This window comes from Marmota marmota, unplaced genomic scaffold, assembly GCF_001458135.2.
Source record: "Marmota marmota marmota unplaced genomic scaffold, marMar, whole genome shotgun sequence".
Classification (NCBI taxonomy): Eukaryota; Metazoa; Chordata; class Mammalia; order Rodentia; family Sciuridae; genus Marmota; species Marmota marmota.
Genome location: NW_025999924.1, coordinates 8,818,452 through 8,834,694, shown reverse-complemented (window position 1 = coordinate 8,834,694; position 16,243 = coordinate 8,818,452). Strand labels below are relative to the sequence as shown.

Genomic DNA, 16,243 nt, shown 5'->3' with positions numbered 1-16,243 from the left:
AAGGGGACAATAGTAGTAATGAGGTCAGAGAGCCTTCCTTCTTTTTTTCCCTGGAAGCAGGGGATCAAACACAGGATGTTGCCCATGTGCGCTTGCCCAGGGAAACTACCACTGAGCTATACCCTATAAAGAAGAATGAAATTATGGCAGGCTGTACAGGGCTTTAAATATCATAAGAAGGTCTTTGGCTTTTACTCTGATGAGATAAGAAGGTCATGGAGTGTTCTGAACATGGGAATGGCATGATCTGACTTCTTTTTCAATAATTCTGACTGCTGTGTGAAAGCAAGTGGAAGGCTATTGCAAGAAATAATACAAGAGGTGATGGTGACTTGGATTACTGTAGTAACAGTAGAGTTAGGAAAATAGTCAATCTGGATATATTTTAAAGATTGAGGTAATATTAAGATATTTAACAAATGAGGTGATATTAAGATATTTAACAAATGGTGCTGGAAAAATTGGAAATCCACATGTAACAAAATGAAATGAAACCCCTATTTCTTCCCCCGCATGAAGCTCAACTGAAAGTGGATCAAAGACTTAGGCACTGGAACAGAGACCCTGCACCTAATAGAAGAAGAACTAAGCCCAAATCTTCACCATGTTGGCCTAGGATCTGACTTCGTTAATGAAACTCCTAAAGTGCAAGAAGTAAAATCAAGAATAAATAAATTGGATGGACTAAAACTAAAGAGCTTCTTCTCAGCAGAGGAAATAATAACATGAAGAGAGAGCCTAGAGAATGGGAGAGAATGGGAGAAAATATTTACTACAGGCACCTCAGATAGAGTATTAATCTCCAGGATATATAAAGAACTCAAAAAACTTAACACCCCCCAAAAAATCCAATCAATAAATGGGCTAAGTAACTGAACACACTTCACAGAAGATATACAATCTATTGACAAACATATGAAAAAAATGTTCCACATCTCTAGCAATTAGAGAAATGCAAATCAAAACTACTCTAAGATTTCTTCTCATTCTAGTTAGAATGACAGTTATCAAGAATACAAGCAGCAATAAATATTGATGAATATGTGGGGAAAAAGGTACACTCATACATTGCTGGCGGGACTGCAAATTGGTGCAACCATTATGGAAAGTGGTTTGGAGATTCCTCAGAAAACTTGGAATGGGACCACCATTTGACCCAGCTATCCCACTCCTTGGTTTATACCCAAAGGACTTAAAATCAGCATACTACAGTGACACAGTCACATCAATGTTTATAGCATCTCAATTCATAATAGCTAAACTATGGAACCAACCTAGGTGTACTTCAACAGATGAATGGATAAAGAAAATGTGGTATATTTACACAATGGACTATTACTCAGCCTTAAAGAAGAATGAAATTATGGCATTTGCTGGTAAATGGATGGAGCTGGAGAATTTCATGCTAAGTGAAATAAGCCAATCCCAAAAAACGAAAAGCCAAATGTTTTCTCTGATATGTGGATGCTAATTCACAACAAGAGTGGAGTTGGCTAGGGAAAAATAGAGGTACTCTAGATTAGGCAGAAGGGAGTAAAGGGAGGGGAGAGGGTATGGGGGTAGGAACGGTAGTAGAATGAATCTGACATTATTATTCTATGTACATGTATGACTCCATGACTGATGTGATTCTACATTATGTACAACCAGAAGAATGAGAAATTATACTCCATTTATGTATGATGTGTCAAAGTGCATTCTACTATCATGTATAACTAATTAGAACAACAACAACAAAAGAATTACTCCAAGGATATTATGTGTTCCCAAATCAGGCATTTATTAATAATGTGAAATCATTTTTAAGAAACATCTGTTGAACTCTCTCAAAATTAGTGTTCCCTAGAATATCACTTGGGAAATGATATTATGGATATTAAGTAAATGAAAAATTGTGTCAATACTTGGGAGGATGGGGCAGGAGGGTCACCAATTGGCAGCCAGCCTGGCCAACATAGTGAGACCCAGTTTAAAAAAAAAAAAAACAAGGAAATTGAATTGGGTGTCAACATACTTTATATATAAACAGAGATATGAAAAATTGTGGTATATTTGTGTAATAAGAATTGTAATGCAAAAAACCAAAGTACATGTATAAAGACATGAATTGGTGCAAACATACTCTATGTATACAAAGATATGAAAAATTGTACTCTGTATGTGTAATAAGAATTGTAATGCATTCCGCTGTCATGTATTTAAAAAAATAAAATCAATAAAACAAAAACAAAAAAATACCCAAGGAGAATGGGATGGTAGCTCAGTGGTATAGTGCATGCTCAAGGCCCTGAGCCTGATCCCTAGCACCTAAAAAAAAACTAATAAAATAAATAAAAAAGCAAAGCTATATCAAACTATTGAAGAACTAGATAAAGTTAGATAATACTCATAGTAGTAAATCAAGTGTCTTGGGTTACTGTTTTGTTTAGCAATGCTGAACAAAATGCTTCAGGAAGAAGAGTCTGGTCATTGTACATGAAATGTAAGCAAAAGGTAAAGCCAATTCACATTTTAGTTCTCCTGCTGAAAAAAATAATGTTTAGACCTAGACATTCTATTAAGCTTAATGGTAAAATCTCTGGTTTAAGTGAAAACTACAGCAATCAATCAATCAATTAATAAAGGTACACATAAGGTACTTCTGTTTTTTTCCCCAAACCTATATCCTGTATGTAAGTTCAGTAAGGATCTCAGGTACCTGTGGCTGAGGGAATCCAGCAGAGGTGAAGACATCCAGAGATTCTATCAGAGTAGATGCTTGGCAGTGCTGATCTTGGATCACAGGATGTGTAGAAAATAAAAAAGACCACAGAGTGGAGGCTTTTCTAGGGATTCAAAATCCCTAGAAGAGGGGATAAGAATATCAGTACATGAAGAGGCTGAATTTTGGTTAATAGGGATAGTAACAGGACTAGAGTAATTGCCTTATTGAACACTGGGACACATCATAAGTTACTCCTTGATATATAAAATCACTATTAAAATTTAACCCAAACATCACAACTATCCCTGGGTTTAAAATTTCCTCTGAAATAGAGAACCCAGAAATAGCCACACACAAATATGGCCAACTGACTTATTTTTTCCATTTCTTTTAATTTTTTATTGGTGCATTATAGTTGTATATAATGGTGGGACTTCTTATTATATGTTTATACATGCACATAATATTACAATATAATTTGTCCAATACTATTCTCCCTACCTGCTTTCTCCTCCTTCTTCCTGGTCCCTCTCTTTCCTCTATCTACTAATCTCCCTTGAGTTTTCATAAGACCTCTCCCCGCCCCACACGCCTTTTCTTTCTTTTTCCTCTCTGGCTAATACATATGAAAGAAAATATACCCTTGAATTTCTGAGTTTGGCTTCTTTCACTTAACATAATATTCATCAATTTTCCTGAAAATGACATAAGTTCATTAATTTTTTATGGCTGAATAAAACTTCATTGTGTATTTATACCACATTTGCTTTATCCATTCATTCATTGATGGACACCTAGGCTGGTTCCATACTTTGCTATTGTAAATTGTGCTGCTGTAAATGTGGGTATGCATGTATCACCATAGTAGATAACTTTAATTCTTAGGATAAATATTGAGGAGTGGTATAGCTGGGTTATAAGGTGGATCTATTTTCTAGTCTCTTGAGGACCCTCCATACTGATTTCTGAAGCATTGTCCTAATTAACAATTCCACCAAGGGTATAGAAGTGTTCCTTTTACTCTGTATCTTCTCTAGCATTTATTATTATTGGTATTTTTGATGGTTGCCCTTCTGACTGGAGTGATATGAAATCTAAGTGTAGTTTTGATTTGATTTACAACATTTCCTTAATTGTTAGCAAAAAAAATGTTGAACATTTTTTCATGTACTTGACCAACTGATTTTTTTTTTTAATTGGCACCAGGGATTGAACCCAGGGACACTTAAACACTGAGCCACATTCCTAGTCCTTTTTAAATTTTTATTTTAAGACAGGGTTTCACTGAGTTATCTAGGGTCTTGCTAAATTGCCTGGGCTGGCTTTGAGCTTGGGATTCTCCTGCCTCATCCCCCCAAGCAGCTAGGATTACAGGTGTGTGCCATCATGCTCAGGAGGCCCATTGACTTTGAATAAAGGTATAAAAGCAAGTTCACAGAAGAAGGATTATCTTTTCCACAAGTATTCCTGGATTAGGTATGCATAAAGTAAAAATGTGATCCTTGACCTAAACCTCACTAAAATTAACTAAAAATGGGTCATAGATTTAAATGTAAAACTAAAAAACCTTTAAAAGAAAGTCTTTAGGGAGGAGAGCGGTCAACAGTTCTTAGAAAAGACAGCAAAAGCAGAATCCATAAATTTAAAAAGTTAATAAATAGACTACATCAAAATTTAAAATAATTTTCTGTGAAGGACCCTGTTGATAGGATAAAAAGACAAATTGAGCCACATATCTGATTAAAGACTCATATCTGGAATACACAAAGAACTCTCAAAGTGTAACAAGAAAAAAGGAAATATTCAAATTAGAAAATGGGCAAGAGACATGAGACATTTAACAGAATATACAAATGGCAAATAAGAACGTAAAAAATACTCAACACTGCTGGGCACAGTGGTGCACGTGGGTAATTACAGTGGCTCTGGAGGCTGAGGCAGGAGGATCATGAGTTCAAAAGCAGTCTCAGTAATTTAGAGAGGCCCTGAGCAACTCAGTGAGACCCTGTTTCTAAATAAAATACAAAAAGGGCTGGGGGTGTGGCTCTATGGTTAAGTACCCTGGGTTCAATCCCTGGTACAAAAACAAAAACAAAAACTCAACACTTTAGCCATTAGAGAAACACAAATTAAGACTCATGATAAGATATCACTAGACTTATTTATTTTAGCTTGGGAAGAGGAAAAAAAAAAGCAGTGGTCTGGAGATGTGGCTCAAGCTGTAGGGCGCTCGCCTGGCATGCGTGCGGCCCGGGTTCGATCCTCAGCACCACATACAAACAAAGATGTTGTGTCCGCCGATAACTAAAAAATAAATATTAGAAAATTCTCTCTCTCTCTCTCTCTCTCTCTCTCTCAAAAAAAAAAAAAGCAGTGACAATACCAAATGCTGGTGAGTATATGGAAAAACTGAATTTTTATAATTAGCTGGTGGGAATATAAAATAATATGATACTCTGGAAAATAGACAAGTAATTTTTTATTAAGTTTTTTTAGTTGTAGATGGACACAAGATCTTTGTTTATTTTTTAAATTTCTTTCATACATGACAATAGTGGATTGCATTACATTCATTATTATCCATTCACAGAACAATTTTTCATAACTCTGTATATAAAGTATGTTCATTCCAAATTATGCCGTTATACATGAGCTCTCTTATTGATTTTTTTGCATTACAATTCTTAATATAGCTTTATACCACAAATATACAAAAAAATGCTCATCATCTCTAGCAATCAGAGAAATGCAAATCAAAACTACTCTAAGATACCATCTCACTCCAGTAAGAATGACAGCTATTATGAAGACAAACGACAAGTGTTGGCGAGGATGTGGGGAAAAGGTACACTCATACACTGCTGGTAGGACTGCAAATTGGTGCAGCCAATTTGGAAAGCAGTATGGAGATTCCTTGGAAAGCTGGGAATGGAACCACCATTTGACCCAGCTATTCCTCTTCTCATACTATACTCAAAGGACCTAAAAACAGCATACTACAGGGACACAGCCACATCAATGTTTATAGCAGCACAATTCACAATAGCTAAACTGTGGAGCCAACCTAGATGTCCTTCAGTGGATGAATGGATAAAAAAAAAATGTGGCATTTATACACAATGGAATATTACTCAGCAATAAGAAAGAATAAGATCATGGCACTTGCAGGGAAATGGATGGCATTAGAGAAGATTACACTAAGTGAAGTTACCCAATCCCCAAAAAACAAATGCCGAATGTTTTCTCTGATATAAGGGGGGGTGACTCAAAGTGGGGTAAGGAGGGAGAGCATGGGAGGAAGATTACCTCTAGATAGGGAATAGTGGGTGGGAGGAAAGGGGAAGGGGAATAACAAGGATGGTGGAAGGAGATGGTTATCTTTGTTTATTTTTATGTGGTGCTGGGGATGAACTCAGGGTCTCACAAGTGAGAGGCAAGTGCTCTACCACTAAGCCACAACCCCAGCCCTAGACAAGTAGTTTTGTTGTAATTTTGTGGTGCTCGGGATCAAACCCAGGGCCTCACGCATGCTAGGCAAACACTCTAACACTAAGCTGTACACCCCCCAGACGTGATGTATACCTCCAGTCCAGTTTGGTAGCTTCTTAAAAAAAAAATCTAAACACACATGTTCCACATGACCTAGCAATTGCATTTTGGGACATTTATCTCATAGAAATGAAAACACAAAAGCCAGTACATGATTGCTCAAAGCAGGTATTTGTATTGCCCTAAACAGAGAACAATCAAAATGTTCTGCAGTAGGTGAATGGTTAAATTATCCATACCATGGAATACTACACAGCAATAAAAAATAGTAAATGAACTATAGATACATGCAAAAACTTGGATGGATCTCAAGGGTATTATGCTGAAAGAAGCCAATCCCAAAAGGTCACAAATTGCATAAATCTACTTATAGTTATATAAATAGAATCACACAGTCTCAAAATGTAGTAGTACAATATCAAAGCGAGGAAACTGATATTGATGTAAAGTGTTTGTATAGTCCTATGTTATTCTCTAACATGTCAATTTGTCTCATCACAATAAAAATCCAGTACTACTCCATCACAACAAAGGTCACCCTAGGGCTACTCCTTTCTTGTCCTAACCACTGGCAACTTCTAGTTTCCATTTCTATAATTTTTACAGCTAATCATTGTTCTTAAAAGTCAGTAGTCCACAATACAAACACATATCCAACACTTGTTTTGGAAGATAGTTTTTGTTTTATTGCACTGAGCATTAATATTTAATAAATTAAATTTAATTAAATAAATATTATTAATAATATTTGGGGGACTAGGAGTGTACTTGTGCTTAGCATAAACAAGGCCCTGGGTTAAATTCCCAGCACTAAAATAATAATATCTTTGATGTTTATGAATTATGATCACACGTTCAGGATTTACTGAGGAAATAGTAATATCAAATATAGTGCTCCATATGCAAGATATACCTATGACAAAACACCACATTATACTTCATACCTGTTTAATAATTTGAATCAAAACATACATTAAAATTTTAAAAATTATTAGGTTCCATTGGGTTTCAAATGAGTCCACATGTTGAAGAAAAATCCTTCCTGAGGCCAGATTGTTTGTGGAAAATATGATCATTATAACTACAGAAATTCAAACTGAATACAGTCCTGTCCTGGGGGCTTGCACACTTTGGGAAAGTGCTACTTTTGTTTCTCAAGGACTCAACGAGCTCTCTGGCTCTCCCAATGGGCTCAGCCCTTGATATTTTGAGTTCTTTGAAAAATTATGAGTTGCAGGCGTTTAAATTTTCAATTATTTTCTTCTGGACTTTCCATTATCATTTTAAATAATAAGTCCTACCAACTAATAAGGATTATTTTTTTTTTTTATGGGGCAATATTTACACTCAATGCACTTCTTCATTTTTCTTTCATCCATTTTCCTTCTTATCTCTTTCAACCAAACCTTTTAACTCTTTTCTAAACCCCAGTATTGGAAGGAAAGCAGACACCACACGAATCCGTTACGTTGCGGTTGTACTGGCTTGAGAACCAAGGAAGTTAGACCCTTGCGGGGATCCGTCCTCCCATCCTGCCATTTGCCTGCAGCAAGATGGCGGCGGTCTTAATGTCAGTGGCGCTGAAGCAGGCGTTGTTGGGGAGAAGAGCAGCGGCTACAGCTGCTATTTCCGTTTCCAGGGTTCCAACCAGGTAACAGAATTGTCAGGCTTCTCCTTCAAGATTCTCAGGTTCCTCCACAGTTGAGGAGTCCTTGCTGGCCGGGTCCCGGAGGAGGCCTCGGGAAAGCGTCCTCCGCTGACCCTCTCTTCGGGAGAGGGCGGCGGACTTAGGACTAGCTGCGTTCGCCGGCGCTGGCCTGGCGAGTGGGGGTGTGAATGCGGATAGGGGGAGCCGGACCTCTGGTTTCCTGGAAACTTTTGGTCCGTGGCCGAGGTAGAGGGTCTCTGGGGAGTGGTTGTCTCGGGAACTCTGAGCGGAACCTTTGCCCTCAGAGAAGGACAGGAGTCTCCTTGGTTTCTCTCCCCACTTTCGCGGCCCTTCCATTTGTCACCTGTTTGCTCACCACTTCGGTCTTTGGTGTAAGTGGTGTTTATTGGGCTTCCGAACAGAAAGATTGTTTAATTAGTCTGCATGGCAGGAAAACTTTTTTCTTAGGAATTTAGTGTTATTAAAAATGTCATTGCTAGTAATTTTGGAAGACATTTCTTAGTTCTTATTTTTTACGGTGTTGGGGAGGAGCCCGTGGCCTCGCTTGCCAGGTGCGAGCTGTTCCGCTGAGCTACATCCCGAGCCAGGGAAGGTAATTTTTTAGACTGATGGTAGTCCCGGAATTGTTCCCATCCATAGTTTTACTAAAGCATCACAATAATTTAGCAATTGTTTTATTGTATTGCTTTGAAGCAATACATTGTGATGGTGGTTTTATTTTTTTTACTGCCTTACTTAATCCTTCACTTCCATATTTCTCTGAATTTTTCTGAATTCATTTCAGTATTAACAGCCTACACACGTTACATACACAGGTTAGCATTTTCATCAGCAAAGTCTTAATGTTTTGTCGCTTTTTACACAGCCTATTATAAATACAACCTACGGGCTTATATTAAATGTCTACTGCATGCTGTGGAGACTACACTAAATGCTTAGACCAAAGTTGGAAAGATTGGACAGGGGTAGGATTGGGGTGGGAGGAGGAATGTGAGTGGTTAAAGATTGAATAGAAAACGCGTTTCAATGCTATTAATGTAACGCTAAACAAACATAAAGGGAATGCGGTAATGCAGAGTTAAACGAGTTAATTGGAACTTTTGGAGGTGACTTATTAGGCTTTTAAATACTGTTATGTGGAAAAGAAGAGGGTTTACTAGATAAGTTTAGTGGCTTCTGAAAAGACTTGAAGGCAATTGTGGAGCAATACATAATGTAGAATAGCTAAAAAAGTAAGGTTCTCAAACTGGGGAAAGGTAAAAATTAATTTTTAATTTAGTGTTCTACATTTGGGGAACTTGAAAGTAGTTCTCTAAAGTAAAATACTCTACTGAATAACTTAAGGCTAGTATAGCGGTAATCCTGTTTAGTTCTTCCTCCTTGGACATTTTGGGGATTAATTGTACTTTCATAAATAATAATGTACTCATGGTAGCCCTAGAACTGAAATCAAGTTTGAAGGGATCATTGCTGTAGGTTAATAAAAACTTGTCAATATATCTAAGTTTAGGGCACAGCCATTTTTTTGGGTTTATAGATAAATCTCTAAATCTAAGATATTAGATTTTGGGAATTGATGATAATTATGACTACAAATCCAAATTTAAGAGTTTTTTTTTTGCTTGCAACTGTTATGAGAGATTTGAAAATAAAATTTTAAATCATTCAAGATGACTTTTGATTCACATCTTAAAAAACTTAAGCCAAGGTAAATAGTTTTTAAATACAAATTAATACATTTATTTACGTTTTATACATTTTGTTGTTGTTTTTTCCCCAGAGAGCCAATGATGTTCATCTTACTTTGAGGGAAATTTGTGGTTCCTTTCCCTTAAATGTTATTTTGAAGCTCTCTTTTACTATTATGCTTTGAGAGTAATGAGAATCTGAAAAGGTTGAGTGAAAAAAGAACCAACTAATGGGGAAATAATGCATCAAATTTTATTGTAATGCTTAAAAATTTGCAAATGACATTTCAGATATTTTGAGTAAAATATGAGAGTGGAATCAGAAGGCATATAGGAAGGAGGGGAGTTGGGAATAGAGGAAAAGAACTATCAAGGAAGTAGTAAGCTGCTACATTAACATTTGAATTTACTTACAGTATATCAGTAAAAATCAAAAAGCTAAACAAAATCCAACAACATATACACACAAGCTAGAGAAAAGGTTATTTAAATAGAGCCAGTGATTTCAGCTGATCTACTGAGCTTGTGCCATAGAGTGTCCATTTCCCTGGATTGAGCCTGAGGTGAGAGAAAACTTAATAAATCATCTACATTTATCCTTACTTTCCTAAGGAATTTTCCAGGGTAAATTTAACTATTTAGGATAGCAATGTGTCACCAGATAAATTTGCATTCTTTCAAAATAGCAATACTTGGGACTTAGGTTATTTGATGTGGTGTTATTTATTTATTCATTTTGATGTTTTCATATATATATTTATCTCACCTAGTCCTATATCAACTTCTCAATTTAAACTTGATCTGTGTTTACCTCAAACATAGTTCTTAGGGTGGTAGATCCTCAGTGGTTGTTAATTAATGACTATAGTGGGGACTAAGTGATTGAGACCTCTTTGTAAAGTTTATTTTGTGCTCCAATCTATAGTTTTATCTGTTGCTTTATTTCCCAGTATGCAATTGAGTCTGCAAGGACCACTGATGAGCAAGGGGTCCTAAGATTAATAACAGTTCTATGTATATTTCATCTTTCGGTGAAACAGGCTCAGCCAAAATTTGAGAAACTTTTGGAACATTTAAAACCAATAGGTTGGTTTCTACTTCAGATAAAATGGATAAACAGATTCCTATCCCTCAGGTGCAGCTAGCTACTTTTGCTGTCTTTGTTAACGTATCAGACAATGTTTGAGAGCTTGAAATATTTTTGAAATATTTTTCCTCATTACAAATTCCCAAACTTGGTTGATCCATTTTCATCAATAGCATACATGTTTGTTGATTTCTTCTTAGGAAAATTGAATAGTTCAATACATATAAATATTAGAATAGTGTCTGGCACATAGTAAACCTTCCCTAAATAAATACTAATTTTATTATTGTTTTGAATAGGCTAAATATTTTTCTCTTCTTTAGTACTTTTGATAGGTATTGTGATAGATTGTTATGTCCCTAGTCCTCAGCCAGGCGATTTGCTTTGGCCAGTGAAATGTGAGTGGAAATGATGTGCCATGCCAAACTGAAGCCCAAAGAGCTGTCCTATTCTGCCATGTACCTTTTCTCTTTGCTGTGAGATAATCATGGGCTAGATGGAGTCTGCTCCTTTAGACCAGAAAAACAACATGGAGCAAAGCAGAAACTGGTTTTTGTAGATTGTATAAAATGTAAATAGAATGAGAAATAAAGCTTTGTTGTAAGCCACAAAGATGTTTGATTTGTTGATTTCTTCAGCATAACAACCTATACTTTTTTTTTTTTTTAAACATGGACCCACAAACATTTGCAAATGACCATGTTTTAGCATATGAAATAAGGATATCAGTAGTGAAATCACAAACCTTTTGAAGGCTGCAACAAATCCTTTTTTTTGTATACTATACTGCATCTAGTTTAATGGCTTGCACACAGCAAGTAAATTCTTATCACATAGATGAAGAAATACATATTTGGAAATGAGAGAGTGTGAGGAAAAGCAGGAAGCCATAGGCAGTGTTTCTGATAATAGCCTCATCAGTGAAAGCCAGGTAAGTAGTAACATACATAAATGTGAATTTAAAAATACCTACAATAAATATTTATTCTTTTCTAATTATTTGTAGTGGCTTGAATTTAGGATTTTCACCTTGAATTCTATTAATTTCTGGATTGAAATTGTGTTATTTATAGATTTTGTACTCATACACTTTGACAAGCATCTTGACCCCTCTTTTTATTCAGTTTAAAAAGCAAGAGGCAGAAATAGATTTATTTGGGAAAGGGTATTTATTGGATTATGACAGCCTCATGTAATTAGGGTAACTAACTTCATCTTTATATATAACTTTTTAATTATATGAGGGGCTTAGTGGAGAAAGATGGAATAATTTGATTCCTGTGTAATACCTGCTGGAAGAGGTCAGTTTGGGGATGAGGTAAATGAAGAATTCAGGTAGAATACATATGTACCAAATACAAACAATGTCAAACGGAAAAACTTCTAAAATGTATCATATCCCTTGGTAAAAGTTAATGTTTTGCGGGTGGGTACAGTCCTGCGGATTGAACCCTTTCCAGGCAAGCAGTCTACTACTGAACTATATTCCCAATCTGAGTATCATTTTTATGTATTTATTTTGTGCTCCAATGAATAACAGCAGCTAGCATTTATTTCTAACTTCCTGAATATCAGCTAGTGTGTCATTATCTCATGTATTTCCCACAGTAACCCTGTGAACTCAGTGTTCTCATTTTTTTTCAGATGAGGGTACAAAAGTGAAACTACTAAAGTTTATATTGCTTGGAAAATATTCTGATTTAGTTGTACATGGGAGGCAAGCACTCTTACCAACTGAGCTATATCCGCAGCCCTATTTATCTAAATGAATATTTTGACTTTTGCAGTTAGGAATATTGTATCTGATAATTGTACATTAAAACCTCAGTATCTTCTGCCTTTCAGCAAGTTGTGTTCTTTATTTGCAAAACTATCTGATATTCTTATGTTATTCTTGTTCCTTTTATACAATGAAAGGGGTTAATATTTTTAAACTATGGATTTTTTCCCTCAATTTTGTAATTATTTTGTGAGTGACTTCTTATAGGTGACTTCATTATACTTTTTTTACCCTCTTAAACAAAATACATAATTTTGTATGTATTTAAATACATTTAAATGAGGTATGCTGAACATAACTTTTTATGTTTTCCTTACTGCAGTGATAATTAGGAAAACAGTTATTATATTCTGCTACCTTCAAAACCTTATCAAGTGTGTATTATGATACTTGAGTTCTTATGTCAGCTTTTTAATAGTATTTTTTAATAATGTTTTTGTATTCTTTTTAAAATTTTTTTTAGTTGTTGATGGACCTTTATTATATGTAGTGCTGAGAGTCAAACTCAGTGCCTCACACTTGCCAAACAAGTGCTCTATCACTGAGTTACAATCCCAGCCCTTTGTATTCTTTCTTGCCAGCCTGTTTTCCTTTAGCTGTTTCACCACCTCTTTTCATTTATCATATGCTTGAATATTAAGCAACTAAATCTTAATTAAGCTCTTAATTAAGGCTTAATTAAGCTCTGATAATGGCTGAACTTTATTGTGATTAAAATCTTAAAACTCTTTAAGGCTGATGGATTATACAGTTAATATTTGAGTTCTAATAACTTTGTTTTGTTTGCACAGTCCAAAGATTCTGGTAGATGGGCTGGGGTTGTGGCTCAGTGCTTGCCTCACATATATGAGGCACTGGGTTCCATCCTCAGCACCGCATAAAAATAAATAAACAAAATAAAGATGTTGTGCCCATGTATAACTAAAAAAAATTTAAAAGATTCTGGTAGAACTTTATTGTAACTGAATTAAGCAGTGGCCACTTTTTTTATAGTGACTATCATTAAAATATTTGAATATTTTAGTAAACTATTTTAAGTCTTGCCTCCTTTACATACTGATAGGAGAACAACTTAGAAGTGCTATTTAAAGTTCAGTTCTTTTTATCTGTTGTTTTGATAGTTAAATACAACCTTGGGTTCTTAATAATTAGTTGCTCAAATGTAATCTTTTCTTCTTGTCTAGAGTCAGTGGACTTAATTTTTTTTTCTGAGATCATTTTTCAGTTCAGTGATTTTTAGATGTTTGCTGTGCATCAAAATTACTAGTTTTATGTATACAAAATTCAGATGCCGTGGCCCCAATATTTTGGTCCAGTATGTTTAGGTTGAGGCTTAACTGTGTGGTGATTCTGATGTTCTGATGGGAAGCTGGCTGAAAACTTTTTTTTTTTTTTGGTAAGTTTTCATTCAGAAATAGTTTTCTTTGGGAGAGAGATAGGGGAAATCTCCAGAAAGAAAATTGCTTTTATTGATGAATATTTTCTTAATCTAAATTAAGTTTTATGCTTTTCACCCATGTGCAATACAAAGGCTTTGGGAGGAGGTTGTTAAAAGGGAGAGAAGGTAGTTTGATAGTTTTGGAGAAAGCCGACCATATTACTCCTCTCTAGAGACTCTTGTTCTTCCTTTTGGAAGGCTCGGGTTTAATATAGAGCAGCTGTTGAACTCTGCCCTTCAACATTTTAAGAAGAAAGTGTTTTATCCTTTAAAATGGAAATGTTTTTGTTTTGTTTTGTTGTGGGGGAGGTGGTCTTTGGCTGACTGTAGTTAAGAAAGTTTCTTGCTTCTCTAGGGTTCTCTTGTTTCAGTGATTTTTTTTTTTTTTTTTTTTAGAATTGTTTCAAATGTTGGGGAGCACCACCTTTGAGTGTAAAGATCTGACTGCTTTTATAATGTTTTGCTATATCCTTAACAAAACTAGATGAAGAGTTTATTTCTTTGTGTTTTCTAGGGTTTAGAAATATATTCTTTCCTTTATTCAGCTGCTTCATACATAAGTAGGGGTCCTTGAATAGGACTTACTAGACAAAAGATCCTGTTCTAGATGACTGTTAAGAAAGCCATATGGTTCTCCTAAAAATGTCAGTCTGTCTTGATGAGATTTAAAGTGAATACAGATGTTTTGAGTACTACAGTTCTTTTGAGGACTACCACTCTGAATGAAAAAAGTACTTCTTTTTTCAAGAAATTTTTTCAGTATACTTATAGAAATTTGCATGAAACATATAAGCTTTGTTTCTATTTCATTAACCTTAATTAGATAGTAGTAATTTTACTATTCTTATTATAAATGAGATTTGGAGAAGTAAAATACATCTCATAGCTTTTGTTCATTTCTTGTATTTATTCAACTTTTTAAAAATGTGGAACTTAAAATGCTTTGTTAACAATGTTGTGTGATAAGAAGTGATGTTTTGACGGGAAGGAATACCTTTGTGTATGGTCAGTGCCTTCTATCATATGTTAACTTTACAAGTTATAGTTCGTAGATTCCTATAATATTTGACTTGAAAGAAAATTCTAGGTTCATCCAACCCAATCCTTTTGTTAATGCAAGGGTCTTGAGAACTTTTCTTCTTCTTGATTATCTAGCTGTTGAGGAAGTATGGTGAATTTCTGGGAGCTCTAGAAAATGCTCAATATTTTTAGATTCCTTGATTTCTCTTTAAAACTATACAGAACAGGTTTAACCCCTTGTGAACTTTTCAACCCCTCACATTATTGAAGACTTGGTTTTCACTCATTCTCCCTCCAGGTCTATGTTCTAGACTTAGCATCTTCAGATCTCTTACTCTATTAGTGACCGTATTTCCTGATGCTTTACTGCCATTTGGTACTCCCTAGGGATGTTTTCCATTTTGTCATTGTCTTTCTTTGAATTGTATTCTATATTTTAATTAAATGAGATTATCAGATTATAGTTCAGCTAAGTTTGAATTGAAGAAAATTGACACTAGGTTAAATTTTTAATCATTTTATTTTAAAGATTATCATGAAAGAAATTTTACCTTTTTCTTGTGGCATATAGTTCTTAGAATCTGCCCCCCCACATCCATTCTGTTCTTAGAATTTTAACTGGTGTAGAGAGTTCTGTAATAACCACCATAATCAGTACAGAATACCAAAAGACTTCATTACCCTACTCCCTCATGTTATCCCTCCCTGATTTCTGTAATCCCTGGCCACATTTATCTTTATAGATTAATAATTTTCTAACTGTAATATAAATAAAATTAATCAGTGCACAACCTTTTGAGATTAGCTTCTTTTAGTCATCACAATGTCTTTGAGATTCATCCAAGTTGTATATATCAATAGTTCATTCCTTTTTACTGCTAAGTATAGTCCATTATGAGGATGTATCATTTTATTTATCCATTCACCTATTGAAAGACATCTAGATTATTTCTGTTTTTTGGCAATTATGAATAGAACTATTATAAACATTTGTTTACCAGGCTTTATGTGAACATGATTTCATTTCTCTTAAGAGTAAACAAATACCAGGGGAGGAGATTCCTGGATCAGAGTTTAATAAGTGTATGTAGAACTTTATAAGAAACTGTCAAACCATTTTGCAAGAGTGGTTGTCCCATTTTGCTTTCTACCTCCAGTGTATGAAAGTTTTAGTTGTTTTGCATCTTAATTAACATTGATATTTTTGGCAAAGCCAATCTAATAGGTGAGTAATGATATTCATTGAGTTTTTATTTTGTAACAACTTTATCAACCTATAATTCACATATCATAAAATTTACTCATCAA

General features: G+C 35.0%; 1 protein-coding gene across 1 annotated transcript in view; it reads left to right on the top strand.

Moving 5' to 3' along the window:
* The first annotated feature begins 7,751 nt into the window (after window positions 1-7,751).
* Ndufs4 (NADH:ubiquinone oxidoreductase subunit S4) overlaps window positions 7,752-16,243 on the top strand; it is a 106,699-nt gene continuing 98,207 nt past the window's right edge. Inside the window, exon 1 of the mRNA XM_015497311.2 lies at window positions 7,752-7,904. Within this exon, the coding sequence (XP_015352797.1) occupies window positions 7,807-7,904 (98 nt within the window). The 5' untranslated portion in view covers window positions 7,752-7,806. The remainder of the gene's footprint in view (window positions 7,905-16,243) is intronic.